This window comes from Xenopus tropicalis, chromosome 2 (assembly GCF_000004195.4).
Source record: "Xenopus tropicalis strain Nigerian chromosome 2, UCB_Xtro_10.0, whole genome shotgun sequence".
Taxonomy (NCBI): Eukaryota; Metazoa; Chordata; class Amphibia; order Anura; family Pipidae; genus Xenopus; species Xenopus tropicalis.
In genome coordinates this window covers 137767808-137791984 of record NC_030678.2, presented here as the reverse complement: position 1 = coordinate 137791984, position 24177 = coordinate 137767808, and the positions used below count along the sequence as shown (strand labels likewise).

The window sequence follows — 24177 nt, the reverse complement described above, 5'->3', positions numbered from 1 at the left end:
GCGATAATTTCTGAAAAAATCGCAAAATACCGATCATTACGAAAAAAACGCAATCGGACGCATTCGGCCCGTTCGTGAGTTAGTAAATGTGCCCCTAACTGTGCTTTTTGGTAATTTTACCCATTCAGATTTCTGTAATGTGATTAAGGGAATCCTTCTAATCTAAGAGTATGTATAGAGATGTGTGTGGGGTCTGGAATTTTCTTAGCACCTGACAAAGGGTGCATGTGCTTAATGAAAGCAGGGGATTAATGATCCCTAATTCCATCACTTAATAGTGCCTGCCTCTTTTTTCTTCTTCAGGGAACAGGAACCAGGAACCAAACAGTATTACAGAAAATACAGAAAACCTCTTGCCTTTTGGGATTGATCCCAAGGTAAAAAAAAAAATATAAAACAGTCAGCACAGCAATGCAACAAGCTGTCTTCAAACATGGACTGGCAAGTGAACTGTAACTAGTTAGTGACATAAAAAAAATTATTAACGATGACTGTGGCAACAATTCAGTTCCTTAACGTATTTAACAAAAAATGTCCAGTTGCTAGTGTACTATGGGAATCACACAATTTGAAGGAAATAAATGTCTTGCTGATCAGCAGATAGTGACAATAGAAGAGGAAGGGGTGGCCTGGTGGTTGACCAGACAAAGCAATAATTACAATAACCTAGGAGTGTCTGCCTGGTCACGGTGAGCCACCTTGTGGCCAAGTCTGGATTTACTAAAAACTTTTCTGTGAATTTTACTATATCACCTTTATTATTTGCTAATGTAGATATTAATTTAATGTTATTTCTCAATGTATGTATTCATTTAAAAGTGTTATTTATTAATGCTTTCACTGGACAAACAACAGCACTTACTCCTAAGCTACAAATCAGCCTCTGCGTTGGGCATGTTTGGATTCCACGACTACTTGGGTCTCTACAGGTAAAGCTGTACTGAGGTCTTCTGTGGCCTGCCACTAATTTATATTAGATGTTTCTATATTATCTTACAAATTATGGTATATGCTGTAATGGTCATTATCATTGTTTTTTCCTTCATATTATTGCCAAGATACATCCCTTTTTTTCTCAAGCAACTGCTAAAACACTTCCCACATCCTTATCCTATGCCACATAAGGTGGCCACAGACGTGGCGATCTGACGATCTTTGGTCGCACGAAACATCGTCAGATCCGCCACACACCGTTCAGGGCTGAAACAGCAGATAAGGAGGTAGAAATCCTATTGTTTCTACCTCCATATCTGCTGTTTCAGCCCTGACGGTGTGTGACGGATCTGACGATGTTTCATGCGACTGATGGTCGTACAAAACATCGTCAGATTGCCACGTGTGTGGCCACCTTAAGATCCGAGGTCGCCAAACAAGCGGGTCTTCTCCCGATATGCCCACCTTAGGAGCACTAGAATAGTATCTGATCTAGGCTTGGCACTTTACATTTACCAGTATGGGGCAATATTGCACACGGGTAGTAACCTATAGCAACTAGTTTTTAGCTTTGTTAAAAATGGAAGTAGAACAATGAAATGGAAAATGTGATTGGTTGCCACGGGTTACTGCCCAGTAAATGTAACTAGTTAAAGTTAAAAGAGGAATTGGTACAAGAAAAAGAGTGTAGTGTAAGTTTCCAAGTCCCTTGTACTCACGGAGCAGACATGGTACTACTACATGGCTCTATTCTGCTTACACTTATTATAACATGATGAGCCCCTACATTGCGATTGTTTGGCGCATATTTCGCGGGGCATTGTGGGGCTCCAGGACCAGTGATTTGGATACGAGATGATTTGAGGCAGTTTGAGAGAAGGAGCCTGATACCGCTGTACTCGATTCACCAGCAGCTCGATTGCACTTCCTGGCTGCATTCATCGCTCTACATTCTCATTGTTATCCTGTCGCTTGGCAGCTGCCCCGGAAGTTGTCTCCGGGGCCGGTTCAGCTCCGGTGAAGTCTACGCCGGATTCCGCGGCCCCGCGGTGGGCTAAAGGGACTGAGTGTCGGGGTGGGGGGAGAGGCGCAGGGTTGCACAGCGTGGATGAGGCTCCCTGTGGAGGAGCCGCAAAAGGTGAGATACGTGTGGGGGTGAGAGTGCTCACCTGAGAAACAATGGGGCCACATTAGGGCCCCCAGGGGTGGGTTACACTAAGGTGAATAATAACAGCAGAACCTGGCACACACTTTAGTGGTACAGTCCTTTACAGTAGTGAGTTGCGGCTCTCCTCTTTCGTCTTAACTGTAAATCCCAGCATCCTTAGCCAGGCAAGCTGTTGGTCATTGCCACATATGTATCCATGGCATTTCTGTCCGTGACGTGTCGCCCTACTTGCTGTGAGCCTGGGGCATCCCTGTGGGTCAGATAATGGGTGCACTCCGCTAGCGAGGGGGAGAGGGCTGCGATCTGAAGTCTGTGGCACCGACTTTACTGGGAGTCATTATTTCAGCAGCTGCTTAACATCCTGCAAGCCCATATTCCAAGACGATTCATAATTACACTTCATTCATTATGTTTTGTTTTAAAATATCAATATCATTTCTTCTTAATACTTTATGGTTTGGAATTTCAGCTGATGTCTGATACTGGTAGCAGTTTGAAAGTCACACTTTAAGATCAATAACAGAGAATAAAAGTACAAATACCAGTGTCATTGAACCCTTAGATCTGTTTTTGGTTGCTGGGAGTCAGCATTTTCAGTTGCAGGTTGAAAATAGCCAGAATAAAAACACTTTTAATACATACAAAATCAATAATTGAGAAGTTGATTAGAATAGGGACATCTGCTTCTAGAACATAATACAAATGTGTACATCCCCTTTTATGAATAAGAGAGGGTGCTTGTGTTGAATCTTGCACAAGTTAGCTTGGTTTGTTTAAACTGGCTGGGGTGATCCCACAACCAGTGGCTCGGGGGCAATATGTTGCTCCCAGTGGCCTCAAAGCAGGTGCTTATTTCTGAATTCCTTGCTTGGAAGCAAGTTTTGGTTGCATAAAAACCAGGTGTACTGCCAGAGTCTCTTGTAGGCTGCCAGTCCACATATGGGCTACCAATAACCAATGACAGCCCATATTGGACACCCCAGGAACTTTTTGCATGCTTGTTTATTTGTTTATTATTATTTGTTTATTAACTTTTTTATTTTTGAATGTGGCTCATGGGTTAAAAAGGTTGGAGGTCCCTGATTTAAAGGAACAGCAATGCCATGGGAATCGCAGAATGGATATAGGGCTATTAAAATTCCATGATTCTTAAAAAACGTACATTGATGATATAAGAACATGAAAAGAGTCACTTGCCAGACTAACTGATCTTGCCTAAATTTGGCCCATATTGACTGAGCTGGTCATTCATCTCTCAGGCCAACAATCAGATCATATATCCATTTGGGTCTAGATCTCACTGCAGACCTGTTGAAAGGGCACCACATGCACTGCTCTATGCATTCCTTATCCAGTAAAAGTTAAAAATAAGAAAAAAAAGATCTTTATTTGCTCTTTATTATGACATAGCTGGACAACACGGAATCTGCCATTTTCATTATTGTGAAAATGTTAATTTGAATTTAGATATTACTTTGGTTACCTTTTTTCTGTTTTTGTGTGTAAATAATTCAGTATTTATCCAAATCAAAAAAATATAGATTTGTTTGATTCCTACTTTTTTTGGATACTAAGAAAGATTTATTTAGATTTACTTTCCAAGAATTGGATTTTAGCTCTGTGTATAGCAGAATAATTGACATGGTCATTGGTCCTTTGCTACATATTGTAGATTGTAAGTTGTAGTGAGCAGGACCCTCCATACCTTCTGTTTTGGTTAGTATTTGTGTCTATATAATATGGGGGATACCTTCTGTTTTGGTTTGTATTTGTGTCTATATAATACACAGGGGCCTTATAAATAATTGTTAATAATCACTAGTTATTTCCTTTGAAAAGTGGTCCCCAAAATGTGGGATGTTCCCGTGGAAGTTAGATGATTGATCTTGAAACAATATTGGGGTGTCATTTATGATCATGTTTTCATAAATCTGTATGACTCTGTTTTGAGCTAAGGGAGACTGATCAAATATTAGGCCATGGCGATTTGTTCTGTACGGCATATCTCACACAAGGTGACTTGTACATATAGGTATGGAATTAGTCGTTACGACTGTGTTTCTAAAAAACACGCAAAATAATCATCCCATTTGTCTTCGCCTGAAAAGTTTGAATACCTCTGCCTTAGGCTGTTGGCACAGGGTTTTCAGCTAGAGGTAGAGCATCCAAAACAGACTCTTCAGTTGAATGTGTAATGAGTGGTAGTGGGTACTGGCACTTTCATTCTGAAAATGCATTTGAGACTGTAAAGCGCAGGTGCCATTATCTTCATGCAATTCTGATCCAAAGTGAATGGGAGTCGGCAGTGGTGGTTTTGGTGCTTCTGTTCCAGCACAGAATATGATCTATGTGCCATACTCCTTTTTACTCTGGACAAAAAGAAAACCTAAAGGCATGCTTATATGAAATGTTTTGTTTTCTACCCAAATTTTCATAGGTGCAAATCACAGTCCATGTGTACTAGTATTTATGCCTGCAGAAAACTGTCAAAAGTTAACAATATTATTGAATATTAGCAATGCTATTTTAAGCATTCTGCCATCTAGCTCGGCTCCGAATAACACAAAGAAAGCACAAACATGAGAGTTAGAGGCATTTAATTCAGTGAAATTCTCCGCTTCAACAAAAAAGGCCCTGCCAACTAAGCAGAATGGAAAATCATGTAAAAATTAATAAGTCGTTTTAATAGGTCAAATCTGGCCATAGCCCTGCTACATTCAGGCTATGCCACATTTCCATCCCAAAACCCTGGCCATTCTTAGCTAAGTCCTGCCCACTTTTTGCTCTGCTATTGAGGCACATCTTTCCAGGACCCTGTTATGATGGGGCTCCAATTGGACTTCCGCCTATCCCCACCAATATAGCAGCCCTGACAAAAAAAAAGTGAATATTAGACAAATAATTTGTTTCAAGCCCAGTACAATATAGAGAATCTAATGGCTCAAAAAACCCAGAGACTGATTTTTTTTTTTTTTGTAAACTCTATTAAGTTAAAAAAAGAAGAGCAATATGAATGTGCTTTTGTCCTCGTATGTACAGCTTATCCATGATTATTATCTGTGTGGTATATGCCTTTAAATACTGTTGCATTGTGTATTGTTACTGAGACAAGTCCTCTGCCTAAGTTCTCTGGCATAATCAGAGAGAGAAAGTTCTAGGAGCATTGTATAATGGCTATCTGGTCTCTTGTTAGTTTGACAGTTTCCTCACCTAGAACCTATCCTTTTCTCATGTAATAGTATGCCAGTCTGGGTTGTGGAATAGTATCAAATGCTTTAGCAATATTTAAATACAGTGTATCACATCAGCAGTTGTGCTCTGACTCAGTTTACCACTGCACCTTATGGGAGTTCTTGTAGTAAGGATAATATGTTTAAAAGTTACAAGTATTTTTTTTTTAGACTGCTGATCTTGCATGCTTGTGGGATCTAGAGACACCCGGGATCAGTAAATTTGCACTTCACATATTTGTAATGTAAAGGCCATTGGCACACCTAGGGGGTTATGTAATAAAAGGCACTAAATTAGCCTAGGTGCAGTAACCCATAGCCATAGAATTTACTGGTCTCTTTTTAAATTGTGTAATATTGGTTACTATGGGTTACTGCTACTGAGCAAAAGTAGGGCCTTTTCAAAACATCCTGCCCTTGCTGTCATCAATTCCAATTCAAAGGAATGACAGCTTGTGATTTTGCTGTATATGGATATGAAGGAAATCTAGAAAAGCCCCTGGGGTAGAGCCTTACATTCTTGGGTTCAAGATCCCTCTTTTTGATCCTCTTTAACCTAAACAAGGTTACAGATACATTGTGGAACAGTCGGTCTGTTACAGAAATTAATAAATTCTAAACCTTGCCATAATTGACCATCATTCCGGTCCATTCCAATGCTTTAGGTCCCACTGGGTTCTGCACCACTTTTAGGGATCTTTGATTTTGTGTGCAATGCCTTCAGATATTTCCCAGCCAGAAATTATTAAAAATATTTCTTCTTTCAGTTACACATTGCTAACCTGTTATATTGCTTCAGGCTTCTAGCCCTAAAGAACTGACACAAGATAATAAAATTCTGTTTAATTTGAAATACTTTGCCGTGGTGGGTTGCTCAGGTGTTCAACTTGTCTTGTCCATCCCCAGTCATTCAACATGATTTATTTATTAATAATCTACTTCTCTGTACTAAAAACTGTAATGGAGTCCATGCCCATTTCTCAGTTTACTGACGTAAAAACCTTTTAACCTCTAAGAAGGGGACATATTTTAGGCAGTTAACGCCACAATTCCTATTTTTTAAGCTGTGTTCCAGTTAACTTCATGGGGGGCATTATACATTTTTGGTGGTATTAATGTTATTTGTTAGTGTAATTGCTATTTAAAGCAGTATTTGTCTGAATGCTTACATTCTCTGCACTGCTAGATCTGACTCCTGAAACAATGGCAGAAGTACATTAAAAGACCCAAAAGATTTTAGCTACATTATTTAAAGAGTCAGAACTGGAGAACATAAATGGAATAATAATTGCAGTAACATTTGCAAATAAACATTCCAATAAGCTTGAAAACGTTGGCACTTTGTGAAGCGGTCTTGCAGTTGACATTTTGCATTTGAATAAGAGACTGGAACACTGACAGGAGTTAACATGCCCCATATTCTTTATCTAAGTCTCACTTGTGTGCTCGCCCCCAAAAACACAATTTACCAAAATGTGAGATTAGAACTTAACGCATAAAAACTCATTCTGTTTATTCCTATGGAATTTGTAGAAGCGTATTTATAAAATGGTGAGCTCTAACTTTCACCCCTTGATAAATACGCTTCTAAAAATCTAAATAGAACATAGGTGAGTTTTTATGTATGAAGCTCTAAACTCACATTTTGATAAATCTGCCCCTAACAGTCATATTTTGGATATCACATTACATTTATTCATTCCATTCCAAATACATGTATTTTGTTTGGGAATAAAAATGATATGAGAGTGATAGTGCTAAAGCTCTTTTTTTTTTTCCAGAAAAGCAACTCAAGGATGGAAATTGAGGACTACAATGGGCGCTCTTACATGTCCGGTATGTTGAACAGTAAACATTTTTATAACTATATTGATATTTATCTGTGAAAACATTCTGATCTGCTTGTTACTGCTGCAGGATTTGTGATTAAGCTACAGATGGCTTTGTAGCTCCTTCATAGACATGGAGTCACCTCTGCAGATTTTATTCATTGTATCCCAGGGGCTAAGGTCACAATATCTAATAACAGATTTGTATCTCATCCATGCTGGTCTTACATAGATATATATATCTTGAATTTCCCTTTCAGAAAATCTAACTTCCTACATAAAGGAACAGTAACATCAAAAATTGGAGCTTTTAAAGTAATTAAAATATAATTTACTGCTGCCCTGCACTAGTAAAACTGGTGTGTTTGCTTCAAAACCACTCCTATAGTTTTTATAAATAAGCTACTGTGTAGCCATGGGGGCAGCCATTCAAGCTGGAAAAAAGGCACAGGTTACATAGCTGAAAACAGAAAAGTTCTCTAGAATACAATGATTTTTTACAGAGCTTATCTGTTATCTGCTATGTAACCTGTTCCAATCAGCCTTATTTCAGCAACCCCCATGGCTACACAGCAGTTTTGTTTATATAAGCTCTATATAGTAGGGTTTCTGAGGCAAACACACAACTTGTAACAGTACATTATATCTTAATTACTTTGATACACTTTATTTTTTGATGTTACTGGATATGACATAGTTGAAGGGAAGTGAATGACGGAAAGATTCAGTTCTACAGGTCATAGGTACATTGGGCATATTCTCTGGTGTGCATTTCAGCTGGTAGAAAAGCATCTGAATCCATGGCTGTATTGCCTACATTTGAAAGGGAAACCCATGATCACACCAGTACTTTTACTTTTTTGTGCCATCCACTTAGTCTCCTAGTAAGGTGGAAGCACTTATCTGTACTGTGTAAAAAGCTTTACAATCTCTTCCCATAAACCAGCAGAGGACTAATTCATCATTTATCCCTGTTACATGGCTTGGAGTACAGCACAGATGCAAGGCTTAAACTTAGCCTGATCATTATTATTGAATCAAAACCCCTCCTGAGACTGCAATGAAATGCTCTTATGCTTAAAACATTGCAGGAAGCACCTTTTCTACTGTGGTCGGTCATAAGCTGGACTCCATATTCTACTCATCAACTGTGGCAGCTCTTGATCGACCAAAAGGTAAACCTGTCTGAACAATGACTTGATTTGCTGCTTGCATGCAGCCATTAGCCAACCCATAATTGCATGAGCTTTCACCCCCATGAAGCAAGTTGTCTGACCCACCAATGACTAGTGACCAAATTGTTAGTCGGTCAGATATTGCTAAATTCAGTGACCAGAAGAACCTGTGACTTAATAAAATCACTCCAGGGTATTAGTATATTATATTTAAAGGAAAAGGAAAGTCTAATTCGCTGGGGTGATCCCTTGCACCAAGCTAGACTTCACTAGTCGACTGGCTTTTATATGTCTACTATTCATATTTTGATGTTACTTGCCCTTACCGTGTTTGGTTTAGAGCACAAATTCTTATGCTTAATAGGAACAATGTGAAAAGCCCATTTGAAGGTTAGCCTCTTCAGCCAGAATTGTACCCATTTACATTTAGTGTGTTTCCTTTGGCTGCAGGTGGAGATTCATCTCTGGAAAAGGAATTTTCAGATGCGCTGATTGGACCCACTGTGAGCACCCCAAATAGCCGGCATTCATCCCCAAGTCGCTCACTAAGTGGTAAGTCAATTTTCCTGGCAAAAACTTCATTTTTTTTTGTGTCCTGTCATAACTAAAATGTTTTCCCGCTGCCATTTAATGGGATTTTTCCACCCACCACCTTCCATCTGTTCAGATATTACACTACATCTTGCTGGGATGCTCTAGTTGCAGTTTATAATTATTATCTGTTATTTATATAGCACCATCACATTTACACAGCACTTTACATAGATTATACATTACTGCATATGTGAGCAGTTTTGCGTCAGATTCTGCTTAGTGTGGCTGCAGCTGGGCAACATAGGGGCGTATTCTCGGTCCGCCCACTCTGGCACTAGCCTAAGACACAAGTAGCAATTAAGGGAATGGAGAGGCCTATGGGTAGTGTGTTTATCACTCAACTAATCTGCTCTTTCACATTTGCTCTAAAGGCAAAGTCACATAAAGCACTGTGTGTGCTTTTCTCCACCTGTTTTGTAGGCAGGTGGAGAGAAGCACATCTGCTTTCTTCTGCAGCTCTGTTTACCTGGACTCAGGTGGAAGCTGTGTTTGTTGGTGCAGCTACATGTAGATGCAAAAGAGAACGGGTCCGCTTCTCTCCGCCTGCTTACAAAACGCAAGTGGAGGGAAGCACACCCAGTGCTTCATATGACTTTGCCTTTAAGAATCAAAAGAGGTACTATAAAAGTAAAGTGAAAGTTGCTTAAATGTTGCTCTTTCTGTTTTTGTTTTTAGTGTCAGAAATAACAAATACTGATAAATTTTGAAAAACACAGTAGGTAGAAAGCAGGTTCACTACATGCCCAATTTATTAAGCTCATGTTAAATATAGATGTACACTACCCCTAAAAACCTTTGAAGATTTTCACACCATTAAAATAAATGGTTTTCACTTAAAATAATATCATACATCAGTAATAACTTGCCTGCTTCTTTAAAATAGACCCAGTTATCTTCCAAAAGCTGTGCCATGTAGCTCTTGATTGTATGTATGGTTTTGAAAATTTAGATTTTTTGAACATAGTAGGGGTGTCTGTAAGCTCTACTGGGGCAGGCAGCCTCAACAAGACTCAAAAAGATTTGCTATAGCAAGCAATGTGCATACATAGCTCTGTATTCCTGCAGAAAGTGTCTCTGGTTAAATGTAACTTCTCCAATTAGTTACTTTCCAGCCAGGTAAGATACTGATTTCTCTAATTTTTTTATCTAGCTCAGCAAGTTATTGAACTTTTCGGCTACCTTGGGAGCTAGGGATTATTCTAGGCATGATTGACAGACATGGCCTAAAGTGCTGGATTATAACTGAATGATTTTTCCCTATCTAGGATCATCGTCTCTTCTATGTTCTGCATTATTACGATGAACAGCCAAATTGGCCATTGTTGTGCAAAGATACTCTTTCAGACACTTACTAGTTTCATATTTAGAACTTGGAAATATTCATAGCCAACTGAAATAAAGCACATCAGCTTTCAGGCAAAATTCTTAAATAAAATAGGTAAAGAATGGAATAAAGTGCAATTTATTGCAGTGTTTAGCCAACCAGGCCAAGCTCAGGGATTGATTTCTCACACTGATTATATTCAGTATCAGCAGCAGTGAGAAAGCAGGGGACAGGGACAGAGATGCTGGGGTTTAAAAAACAAATAAAAATAAATAAATTCTGCTATGTGACATCAGGTGAGCCTCCCTGGTACCACTGTGTGCATTACTGCTCATGCATCTTACTAGCTCTGCACCTTATACAGATGGGCAATGATGGGCCATGGCCAAGAATACACTGTTTGTTTAGGAGGTGAAAGCACAGAGGAGGGAGCCCTAATGGTGCGGCTGAGCTATCCCTCACATCAGGAAATTGGATAGGGGAATGTAAGGAAGACTTTACTGCTGCTGCTTATGTCATGTCCTTTCACAATGCAGAGTTAACCCAATGGTGTCTGCAGGAACAGGAAATGTAGGGATTAACAAATGGTGTTTGGTCCCTGTTTGTCAATTATTAGAGCACTAAAACCATTTTATTTTAAATAGCTTTATTTTTTATCCTTAATGAAGAATGCACTGTAAAGTCCATGGCATGCAAGGCATTTCAGGTAACAAGGTGCTTTTAGGCTATTCCTTCAGCACAACCTCTTTACGCTCCACAACAAATTCAAGGATACCCTTAGACTTCGGACAAAGTTGGCCCCTAATACTAATTGGAAGAATAAATTTCTGTAAAATGATTATTTTTTTTTACCAGAATGTCTATACATTTTAGGTAATACCTCTAGCCACAAACTCAAAAAAGTCCTACAAAATATTGATTGAACACAATCCAAATTAATTTGGGGAAACAAAACCCCTACCCTTTCCAGACCTATACTCCATGCCCTTCAGGACCAGTTAGGATTAGTATTCCCCAATTATGAACTATACTATCTGGCCTCATGGAACTCCCATATTGTCAACTGGAAAACATTTGACACTGAAAACCCAGCATCTATGCTAGAAGCTTTATACTTCAATTGAAGCCTGTGCATTGCGCTATACAGAAGTTGGAAGGATATTAGTCCCCTATTACCTGTCCTGAAAGCCACTAAAAGAGTTTGGCCCACATCTTGCCAATACACTGGGGTCGCTGTCGCCCAATACTCCACTACAACAATCTCTCAAACTTTGCAACATTTCCCGAAGCTGAAACCTGGGCCAAGTTAGGGGTCAAACGAGTTGACCACTTATACACAAAGGGCACTTTACACACATTTCCCCAACTCCAGCAAGCCATTTCCTGACCCGACCTGTCAGTTTAGGTATGCACAAATTACACATCTTTGCTCAATTCTCATCCTCGCCACCACAAATTCAGCACTCAGACCTGGAGTTATTAATAGCTCATCCTACTAGACCAAAGTCTTACAAACATTTGATTTCTAAGCAATACGACCCATACAAATCATTGATTCCAGCAGCCAAAAAAATGTTCTGCGATCTTACAATTTTATTGTAAAAATTATCTTTCTATTCAGTCCCCCTCCTATCCACATTCCAGTCTCTCATATAAACCATTGCCTGGTTGCTAAAGTGAATAAGACCCTAGCAATGAGATAGATGATGAAATCACAAACTGGAGAGCTGCTAAACAAAAAGCAAAATAACTAAAAAAAAACAAAAAAAAAAAAACATAGAAATTTGAAGCCAACTGCAAATTGTCTCAGAATATCAATGTCATACTAAAAGTAAATTTAAAGGCGAACAACCACTTTAATTTTATTTGTTTCTTCTTTTCTTTTTCTGTCCCAGTGTGCATTGTATTTGTGTACAGTTCTTACATCCTTCATAAATAGGGTCACTATTTATAATGTTGTTTTTAATTAATTGTATGTAAGTCATTAACTGAAAGGAAGTTATTTCATTTTTTCTGCAGCAAACTCTATTAAAGTAGAGATGTATAGTGATGATGAGTCTGGGCGCCTGCTTTCCCATGAAGACCGACTGAGCGAGAAAGAAGATGGGATTATGGGTGATGACTCGCTGGTTGAGCCGCTGGGCTACTGCGATGGTCCGGGACAAGACCCTCACTCTCCAGGTGGCATTCGCCTCCCTAATGGCAAACTCAAATGTGATATTTGTGGAATGGTATGCATTGGACCTAATGTGTTGATGGTGCACAAAAGAAGTCACACAGGTGAGCCAGTAATATAGCAAAGTAGATTGGAAAAAGACACATTTTCATTAAGATACTTTTTATAATTAAGATTAAGACAAAAGATTGTAATATAGTCCAATGAGTACGCACGCCTCATAAATGAGAAAATGAGGTGCAAACTTCAAATTATACACACACAAGTCGTTTTTTAAAAATAAGAATTATAAACATAAAATGAAGTTTATGGGAGATGGCCTTCCTGTAATTGAAAGTTTTCTGGATAATGGGTTTCCAGATCCATACATCTATTTTCACAAACCCGGGTTTTATTGCCTTTTCTGTACTAAGGAAGAAATATACATTTTTACAGCAGTGTCCTATTTTAGTTACTGTTTGGTTTGTGTGAAGCATGTATAAATGTATATATTGATGACTAAAGGTAGGTGGGGAAAATATGAAACATATTGGGGTCATTTATCAACAATGGGCAAAATTGCCTGTGGGGAGTAATCCATGGCAACCAATTGGAGTATTGAATTCATTGTTCTACCTGCAGCTGATTGAAAAAAAACCAATCACTGATTGGTTGCTATGGGTTGCTTCCCACAGGCAAATTTGCCCAGTGTTGATAGATGATCCCTATTAACTTCACTTTTTGTGCAGCTTTTTTTCTCTTTCTGCAGCGGCAAATCATTTTGACATTTATTTCATGGTGTGTTTTGGAGTACAGCATAGATGTGCATTCCTTATATCTTGCTGTTGGGATGCAGCACTCAGCAAGGACTTCGTTGATTCTGTTTTAGGTGAGCGTCCTTTCCACTGTAACCAGTGTGGTGCCTCATTTACTCAGAAGGGGAATCTCCTACGGCACATAAAACTGCACTCGGGTGAGAAGCCTTTCAAGTGCCCATTCTGTAACTACGCTTGTCGTCGTCGGGATGCACTAACTGGTCACCTGCGCACACACGCTGGTGAGTCTGAGTGACATTTCCATTCTCCACATTCCATTGGTATCCTGAAGTGCATTATTGGTATTGTACACCTTATTGTATAAAGCAAACTGTATTATGTCCTGTCCTTAAAGTGAATTAAGATTAGGGGGCTGATTTACTAAGACACGAATTCGAATTGGAAAAATTCCAATTGTAAAACGAACATTTTGCGACTTTTTCGTATTTTTTGCGATTTTTTTCGTCGCCGTTACGACTTTTCGTAAATTGTCGCGACTTTATCGTAACCATTACGACTTGCGCGAAAAGTCGCGACTTTTTCGTAGCCGTTACGATATGCTCATATCTTGTTGCGACTTTTTCGTATTGAGCGCTCGTAAACTGCGGGCAAAACTTTCAGACTTAGCATGATTTTGGAAGCCTCCCATAGGACTCAATGGCACTCTGCAGCTCCAACCTGGCCCAAGAAAAGTCACCCTACTGAAGCTTGAATGAATCCGAATCTTTCGTACTCGGCGCGAAAGCTGCGAAAAAGTCGCGACTTTTTGCGCAAGTCGTAACGCTACGAAAAAGTCGCGACATTTTGCAAAACAGTCGTAACAACTACGAAAAAGTCGTGACAATTTTCCGAAAAATTGCAAAATACCGATCATTATGAAAAAAACGCATTCGGACGCATTCGGCCAGTTTGTGCATTAGTAAATGTTCCCCTAGGTTTTAGAAAAAAATTGTAACTTAAGAATAAAAAAAAAAAAATCACTTATTATCTACTTTTAGTTTTGTATATTAAAAGCTAAACAACTGCAGGATTTCTGCATACAGGTAAGCTCAAATGAGAGCACTGGCAATTGAAGACACAGAAACCATTTTTTCTCTTCCTATTTCTATTTATACCTATGAGTGTGAGCTACAGTATAGTTTCACTCAGCCAAGCCTTACATACTCCTTAACACCAAGGGTAAAGGCACACAGCTACAAAAACAGATAATGTTTAACATTTACTGATAATTGTCTCTGTCTGTTTTAGCAGAGGCAATGTTCAGTGTTGTGTGTATGTATTTTCTGGTGTTCAGTAGCCATGACAAGAAAGAATTGTATCAAACAGTAACTAAATATATTTAATATTACTTGTGTGTGTATGTAATGTGGACTTTTTATGTTTAAAGAGCATTTTTGACTCTTGTAATATTCTTGTTAAATATATATTTTGTTGTGTTGTTAATTTGAGTTAAAAAAAAGAAAACAGTTCTTCCAGTTCAAATCCTCAAAGTGATCGCAAGAACATAACTTTATCGTATGACATGACATCCCACAAAAACAGTGATTTGCTCTAGAGTTGATTTATTGAGAAAGGCTATACAGCATACTGGGAGTTCCAAAATGGTCCCTTGCTTTTGTTTATTCAAAATAAAATCACATTGCAAGTTCAGCACATGAAAATGATCAAGCTTGCTAGTGTGGTGTTCTACCACAGTGTTGTGAATATTACACTGTTGCTATAAAAGTGGATCTTTTGGTACTTTTGCAAATGTCAGTCTGTAAGACTGCATGGTCCCACGTTACAGTATGCTGCATACTCCTTTCTGCAAACTGCTTTTTAGGAGACATATCGGTGTTTTATGGGCAGGCTCTGTTTTTCATTTTTTCCAGTCTCCTCCCCCACAGTCGGCAAGCCTTACAAATGCAACTACTGCGGTCGTAGCTACAAGCAGCAGAACACACTGGAAGAACACAAGGAGCGCTGCCACAACTATTTGCAGAGCCTCAGCAATGAAGCCCAGCACTTACCTGCACATCCAGGTGAATGGGAACCACAGGGAGGGGACAGCATGTATGTATGTGTGTGTATTTGGCTTGGATGTAAGTGGCTATTTTATTGATATTTCTGTCTGACATTTGCCTTATTCTATATTTTTTTTCTAATTTTCCTAAAATGAATTAACCCCTCCAGTTAAGAACTGAAGTCCTGAAACCATAAGCCAGTTTTATGGCTCCTTTTAGTTAAAGGGGTTTAATTTCATTGCACCTTCAGTTCTATAAAGTAGGTAAGCCAAATTTAATTAGAAGATTAAAGAGAGTCACCATTAATAATCTTGCTTATCATTCCCTACATCAATCTTTGTATTACCAGACATATTAAGATTGGTAAACCATTTTGGCTTCTTTTAACCAGTCTCACCAGTTCTTTCCTATTCAGGAGCCATTTTCCAATATCTTGCAATGATTTGATCAAATAAGATAGAAACAGCTGTCTGCAAGTATAGATTTATGGCTCCAGACATATCATTTTCTCTGTATTTGTTAAAAGGATTCTGTCATGATATTTATGGTGGTCTTTTTATTAGTAAATTGCACTGTTTACATTACCAATAATTTATTCTACCATTTAAAATTGTATTATCGAGCCAAAGGTTTTTTTTTTTTTTTGTAATATTGGTGTGTAGGTGCTTCTCAGTGCATTTGTGCCTGAGTCTGAGCTTTCAGAAGGAGCCAGCGCTACACATTAGAACTGGATTGTTTCTCATACTCCCATGTAACTGAAGGAGTCCCAAGCCGGACTTGGATTTCTTACTATCGAGTGCTATTCTGATATCTACCACTTTTAGCAATACAGGTGTCGGCTACCTGCTATTTTGCTACCTTTCCACTGTTCTGCCGATCTGCTGCATTGAAGTTTCTCAGAGTGTGAGTCACATGGCTGTGGCACCCTGGGAAATGAAGAATATAGGCTAGACCTATGTGAAATTTTAAAATTTAAATATAAAAAAAAAAAAAAGATGTTAGCACTTTTAAAAACAGATTTCAATGCAGGATTCTGCTGGAGAAGTTCTATTAACTGATGTGTTTTGTTTTTATTTAAAAAAAAAACAGGTTTCCCATGACAGTTTTCTCCCTGATTTAAGCCTCTCTTACCAGGTAACCAGAGTAACAGGTCTGTCCTCCAATGTCAGTAATTTGCACCCAAACATACATTAACAGCTCCATTAAAATCCATAGGCAATGTCATTTTCAATCAAAGTCCTCCAATATTGTCTGAAGCAGTTGAGCAGGGAGGACAGCAAGGGCAGCCACCAAATTACTTTGGTTCTGGGTTAGCATGTCTTTGGCTCTAAATTTTAAAGATGTATCTGTTCTGTAAAACAACTGGCTCTGATGTATAGTTGCCTTCAAGATCATATAGGTGGAGACATGCAAATGACTCCTGACACATAATCGGTTACATTTAAATCTGCAAACAGCATACATACACACAGACCCTTATTCAGCATAAATTTAATGCAGGCTTACACAGGCAGAACTTACTTTGATAAAAAGTTCTGCTTTGTTTAAGCACTGTAATAATTAAGCTGAGCTCAGGAGAGAAGGTTAGGAGAAAAAAAATAAGAACAGACAGCTCAGGGGGAACCAGCAATGCCACGCCTTCATTAGAAGGTGTGTTTACTAATCTAAGCTGAGTAAAACTGAGCATGCCAGGTAGCCAACAGCAAAAGCAAATTCTTAAGGGAGGGGGCAGAGTGTGGTACAGGAGGAGAAGGAATCCCAAGGAGATGCTGCAGCCTTACTATTAACCTCTGGACAACTAGTGTGGCAGGTATTGAAAGATTTCAAAGAGGCTGTTCACCAATTACATTTTTGTGTGTGGGTTTACATGTCCTTTAACAGCCCCCGGAATAACATACTTTTCTCCCTGCACAAGCTGAAAACTGCAGCTTATTTCAGCTACTTCCTGGTCTAGCAGGAAACTCCACCCCCTTATCCTTTCTGCGCATGCTTGATTGATTTCCATTGGTGCAGGAGACAGATGGAGAGCTCAGAAAAGGTGGTAGATCTTGATGCTAGACCAGGAAGTAGCTAAAATGAGCTGCAGTTTTCAGCTTATTAAGACAAGATATGAGACTGAATGCAGGGACAAAGGTGTGTTATTTTGGGCACTATTTACTGATTAGCTTGGTTTCTTTATGCAATGTCTTCTAGTTCTTATTTTGGTTAAAAGGCAGTGGTACTTGTGTTGAATTAGATGCATATGCTTTAAGAGGGTTTTTAGTGTATTGAATGCACGTGCCAGGTAACTTTTATATGACCTACATCTTAATTAAAAAATTTTTTTAATGTATGCTGTACTATGTACACAACACATAGTTTACATAGTAGTTGTTATAATTCTGTGTTACGGTATTTGGAGGTTGTATCTTCCTAGCTTGTATGGATTCTTGATGTCAGCCTTGTTATTTTTCTATACTAGCGATCGGTTTATTACTAAGGTGTGTGGGTGAAAGTACTGAATTATGCGTGCTTACCAAATTTTATATGAGCTGCACTGTTTCTTGTGAGTGCTGGTGTAATCTTCTGACTATTTAACTTGAGTGTTAGTGTGCAACTTAGTGGGAACATTGGATTAGGTATTTTTATTGCTGTGTCTCCTCCAGTACAATCACATCTCAGTGATGACCAAATGACAATCCTGCTCCTTGGTTTATACCTGCAGGGAACTCTGATGCTGAGCAATCTTTCATAAGCCCTGCTGTTAGCATGTATTTGTATGTCTGCAGCTGAGCTGACAAGTAGAAAGTAAAGACTGATAAAGATGGCTGTTAGCATATAGCTCCCATCATCTTCACATCGCTAGCTTGTTGATATTGGATTATGTCTACAATTGTGAATGCTATGTTGTGCCTCGGTTTGCTACATAGCATTGACAACTCAATCTCTTTCCTTCCAGGTGAGGAGATTCGAGACCTGGAGCTGGGACCAGATGCCATGATGCACCCCTCCTCTGACCCGCCGTCTTTTATGGACAGGCTGGCATGCAACCTCACAAAACGCAAGCGCTCCACTCCTCAAAAATTTATGGGTAAGAGCACATGCGCATGGGTGCAGGAGGGGGCACTGGTAATGGTACATATTGTCAGGCTACAGGTTGCACTTGGATGGCAAACTTGTCTTATGTTATTATCACCTTCGGCACTGCCAGCACTATTTGCACTTTTATTTCTAATTCTATCCAACTTAAACATTTTAGTACCTTCCTTTGTCAGTTTGTTGTTTGACTTAGACCTTAAGCACTTCTGTGTGCCTGTTGTCTGTGGATTTCTGCACTGTTTTATTATTAATTGAACTTACACCAATTACAAATTGTAATAAGTTGTACTAAGAACTAAACTGAAAAACTGACCTATGGGTAGGCCTTGAACTTAGTTGCTTAGTTGTTTGCAATATCTTTGTCAGTAGAGAGTTGTGACAGGCCGCCTTCATTCTGTGCATCTTACGCCGAGCTCCTGTTATTGGTTATCCGCTAGGAGGCAACCCTTTATATTGTTACATTGGTCATTAAAGGGGTTTATCACCTTTCAAAATACTTTTTAGTATGATGTAGAGAATGATATTCGGAGACAATATGCAATTGGTTTTTATTTTGATTCAAGAATTATTTTCAAGTTATTTAGAATTTTATTCAGTAGGGATTCCAGTTCAGAATTTCAACAGCTATCTGGTTGTTAGGGTGAAAATTAACCTAGCAACCAGGCATTGATTTGGAAAAGAGCCTGGAATATGAATATGGGAGAGTCTGAAAGATGGGTAATAAAAAGTTGTGATAAAGTTGTAACCTTACTGAACATTTGTTTTTTGGTTGATGGGGTCAGTTACCGTTATTTGAAAGCGGGAAAAAAGATCAGAAGTAGAAGGCAAACTATAAAAAAGAAAAAAAAAAAGGCCATTTGAAAAGTTGGTTAGAATTATCCATTTTATAACGTACTAAAAGTTAACTTAAAGGTGAACCACCCCTTTAAAAGTTTGTCCTATGTGACACTGCCAACCAACACTTTTTTCTTTCTCTCTCCTTGCTCTCCTCAGCCACAGTACAAACTATACAAATATGTGTGTGTATGTATATTGCAGGACAAAAAAGTTTTTTTTTTTGTTTTTTTTTTTATCCTTTCAGGGGAGAAGCAGATGCGACTCGGACTTGCTGATCTCCCATATTAAATGAACTCCAGCTTTGAAAAGGATGTGGAGATAGTGTCCCACCACCCTTTGGACTCTGCTTATAGCAATTCTTTGGCATTTGTGGGAGGCCCTATGCGCTTACCACCAACAAACTGCATTTCAGAAATCACTCCAGTCATTAGCTCGGTATATACCCAACTCCAGCCGATGCAAGGACGGCCAGACATGCCAGGAAACCGAGAAGCAGCGGAGGGCCATGAGGACATCCCAGATGGAACACAGATACATTACAGAGGACGTAGCGAACATGGGGCTTCCCCCACTAATGGCTGCCAGGACTCAACTACAGACACAGAAAGCAACCATGAAGAGAGGGTATCCCAGGCTACCAGCAGCCGGCAGAGCCCGGCCTACGCCAAAGAGGACCAGAGACCATCTGATGGAGGGTTGGTTTTACCATCACGATCTATGCCTGGCACAGCCAAAGAATCCCTGAGGGTACTGGGAGAGAATGGGGAGCAAGTGAAGGTATTTAAATGTGAACACTGCCGGGTACTTTTTCTAGACCATGTCATGTTTACTATCCACATGGGTTGCCATGGTTTCAGAGACCCTTTTGAGTGCAATATCTGTGGTTACCACAGTCAGGACCGGTACGAGTTTTCATCTCATATTGTGAGAGGCGAGCACAAGGTTTAACAGTGGAGCCGGATGTGCGGAAAAAAAAGCACATTGATGTCAGTTGAAAGATGAAGTTTTCTGTACGGGCCTTGAAAAATGCAGCCCTGTTTCCAATTTTGTTTGTCTTTTTGTGAGAGACAAATTCTAAGCACTTTCAATTGTTTTAAATCTGTTAACTCATATTTAGCACTAACATTATCTACAGAAACATTCTACCATAGAGAACCACAACATTTCTTAAATAGCTACAAATAGGATTCATGCTAGGATTATTATATCTGTACAGAACATAAAAGGGAAAGCAGAGCCAAAAATAAATCCAGCTTAAATACACTAATTATGTTGTATCCTGTGACACTACATATTTATCATCCTTCTTAGTTTTTCTGTTCAGTAGATATTCAACATTTTTTAAAAAAAATGTATTTCCCATGATGCCCCATGAGTGAAAGAGAGTACATGTATGCCACACAGGTGCTTGCTTTGCATTTATAGACAGAGCTACATTGCAGGTAAGATACATTTACTATACTGCCCTCACAAGTCTTTTTCCTCAAATTTATTTAAGCTTAATTTATTTTTGGTAACACTTTCCCTTTAATATAAAGGCACATGAGCAGAGCTGAAAGAACACTGTCAGAAGTTCTGCTGAATTTATTTTTAATCAGAAGGTGACAAGGCACTCTTGGAGTGCTTGTCGAGTAACACTGTTGCAGGAACACACAAGCTTGGCTTAAGCCTTACTTTGATTGGTTCATTCAATTAAAGTGCCTTTTTGTCTTTAAGGGGTGCACATGTGGTTGCAGAAGAGCATAGTATTTACTAACAGATTCTTTCGGTTGAACTTCCCGATGCTCAGCAGAGGAGGAGTTATCATTATACTACTTAAGGTTGCAAAATAGCTCAGAGTTACCCCCTACTAACAGATACACACACATCTCACCAGATGTCTCCAGCATGGTCCAGTGAAAAGGAGGGCAGCCAATATTTAATGTAGAGTATGGGAAAATGGTGCCCTTTCATAGTGTACTCTGGGAAAAAAATGGAAAACTCTATACAAAATAAAACCTCTTTTCTCCTCAGCACTCAGACCAGTGGTGCTGTAAACCTCCTCTCTATCCTGCCCTTTTTCTCTTTTGCACTGACTGTAAACAAAAATAAGAGAGAAAAAGCTAGAGACTGCTTACCTATCAAGGGGTGTTGTTTTAACAAGACAAAAAATCTTCCTTTTTTTATATCTGGCAATTGATTTTCCATATTTACTTTTATTTCCCCTTAGCTGCCTGATTAACGTCTAGTTTGCTGCAGCGTTACACTACCTCTTGCAGTAAAACACCATGAATTCTAGGGGGTTTACCTTTTAATTTGTTCCCTTCCCCCATGCTGACTTTTATACTGGTATTTTTTTTTCTGTTGCATGTCGGAACGCACACAGCCTGATTTTTATCAGGTACCTCCGATTTCCATTTCAAGGCTTTGGAGTGAAATCTGTCCAGAGCATGATAATCACTGTAATACCAGCTATGCATTAAACGTTGCTGTACAATTATGCTTTGCTCTTCTCCTAGGAAACAAAAGTCTTATGGTGAGTTGGCAATTCATATTTCTGATTGCTCCGTTATTGCTACATTGGATTTTATTTTGTCAACTTGCGCTACAATATACTGAAGCAATTCACAACCCTACTAAAAAAGGCAGATGTGCATGTTACATTGCATTTTTTTCCATTATTATTTTATGTCCTTCTATAGCATAAATGGTCATGATTATTTCCTCCAGAATTTCTAAATTGATGCCTCAAATCCCGGAAACAACGAGTCTATTATGTTCTTATTTTCCTGAACTGCACTTCAAGTAAATGATACCCCTGCTTTATAGCATTCATGATTCTAAGTTTTCCCGCTGTGCAAAAATGACATGTATGGCAGCATCACTGTGCTTCCTTGTGATTATTTTTGGACTTTATCTCTCTGGCTTCACAGCCCTTTGCATATTTAATAGTATTTGCCATCTCCCAAAATGTCTTCTTCACTACTATAATTAAGTACCTTAAGTAGATAACCTTTACTTAAACTACTTTTAAATGAAGTGTCCTATTAATCAAGAAGTCATGTAATAACACACAGACTCTTTCTTTTACATGCGCAGTGGGTGAATTGTGTTTAACTGTCACTTCTGCTTCCTAAACAGATACATTTTATCCTTCTGTCTGCAGAATTTTATCTAGTGGTTATATATTAAAGAAACTGTCAGTTTAAACCTATCCATTGCAGATTGCAGCTTTTGGACACTTCCCTTAAATACTGTTTTCTTTCTACAAACTCCATTAGAAGCATGTTATCCTAATGTACGTTCAGGATGCACAGAACTAATCATTCTCTCTGCAGCTTTAAACCAAAGGTGGTTGAGTATTTTTTTCTATGTTTTAATCAAAGCAACACAAAACACCTCTGACATTTCTGTTCTTCACAGGTAATTTGTCTTGTAAGGCTATGTATAAAAAGTATTGGCACCTCTAATAGATAAATATATATGGTGGCTGAATGAGAAAGCAATTATAAGTGTTGTCTTTCTCCCTGAATGTAACTTTGCTCATCTGCAGATGTAATTGCACTAATATATTTTATTTCCCCAGCAAATGTTTAAACAAGGGGGCACTAACATTAAAGGGGTTCCTGCAAGCATGTAACTCTGACTGAAAGGCTAAAGGCAACCAAAGGCAACGATGTACTGATTTTGCTGTGATTTATTCTATACTTCAATTTGTTAGCAACACTAATGTCCTGCACCAGCAAATTAACTGTAATTATCTGGGGTTTTTACACAAGGTTCAACTGTGAAATTGTCATGTGATATTTTTAATGGTTTACAAAAATTGTCAACATTCTGAAAGTAATATATGTTATGGAATGTTTATCTTTGTGTGTAGGTGTTACCAGTACATATTAAGGGGAGACCTTAGAATTTACTTAGTATTTATCAGTATTCCTATACATCTTAATGGAATACTAAATACACCTCCAATATAATTGCTTTCTTGTTCAGACCATATATTTTCAGATTGAGAAATATGTCTATTTATTCATTAGCTTTTCTATAGTGATTAATGCAAACACAAGAAATACTACACCTTCCAAGTTTATATATATATGTGAAGGGATGTTTAAATAGAAAAAACAAAGAAGAAATTATATTTATAGGGTAGGTTTCCCCTTGGAGTGAAAATATACTTTGTTTGTAACCAGTATTAATCTTCCATTTATGTTCTTTTAGGGCAATGGCAGTCAAAAGCCTTGATACCCTATTGAGGGATAAAGTGAGTCCATCTACATGGACAGTTATCTAAAAAAAGGAAGGAGTGCATGGGTTTGGGTGAGAACTGCCCATGCATAACAGCAGCAGGTAGCAAGCAGCAATGATTAAAACGGTCTGTGTCCCTTAACCCTTATGGCCAGTGCCACACTGGCAAATGTCACCTTGTAATTCACATGTGAATTAGCTTGCTCCAGTGTAATGAGGAGCTCCACCCAAACTATTTCACATCAGTGAATTTCTTAGGGAAAAGCTTTTGAGTTGGTTTTAATGTTTGGTACAGTTTCTTTACATTAAATATGCTTTATAAAGCAAGACATATATCTCTTATAGGTCTTGCTGATGGAGCTTCCAGTCCCAATTTAAAAAATTAAAAGTAGTTGGTCCTGCCCACCCATCTTGCCTCATAAATCCAGTTTTCAGTGGGGGGTTACCCTTTAAAGAGTAATCAACATGAAAACAATAACTGAATATAAACGTCCCATGGATATATGAAACTTTCTAAATATAGACAATTAGAAATGTGCATAAGTGTACTAGTTCTTAAATAGTCAGTGTAATCTTCACTAAAGGTGGCCATACACGTAAAGATCCGTTCTCTTGGCGAGGTCGCCAAGGGAGCGCATCTTCTCCCGATATCCCCACTTACGGGTGGGCGATATCAGGCAAATGTAGGCTAATTCGATCATTTGGCCCCGTGGCCAATCAGATCAACAAGCTGATGCGGTCCCAGATCTGACTAAATCTTTTAACCTGCCCATTCAATATCTGGCCAATTTCAGGCCAGATATCGG

The 24177-nt window shown here is 38.7% G+C and overlaps 1 protein-coding gene across 1 annotated transcript; it reads left to right on the top strand.

Moving 5' to 3' along the window:
• Window positions 1–1776: 1776 nt before the first annotated feature.
• On the top strand, window positions 1777–23409 carry ikzf4 (IKAROS family zinc finger 4). The gene is given in 9 exon segments (XM_002934532.5): window positions 1777–2071; window positions 7113–7167; window positions 8252–8335; window positions 8786–8887; window positions 12273–12533; window positions 13298–13465; window positions 15095–15244; window positions 18165–18296; window positions 19386–23409. Coding segments are annotated over 9 exon segments (1686 nt in total). The 5' UTR covers window positions 1777–2041; the 3' UTR covers window positions 20090–23409.
• Window positions 23410–24177: the final 768 nt, after the last annotated feature.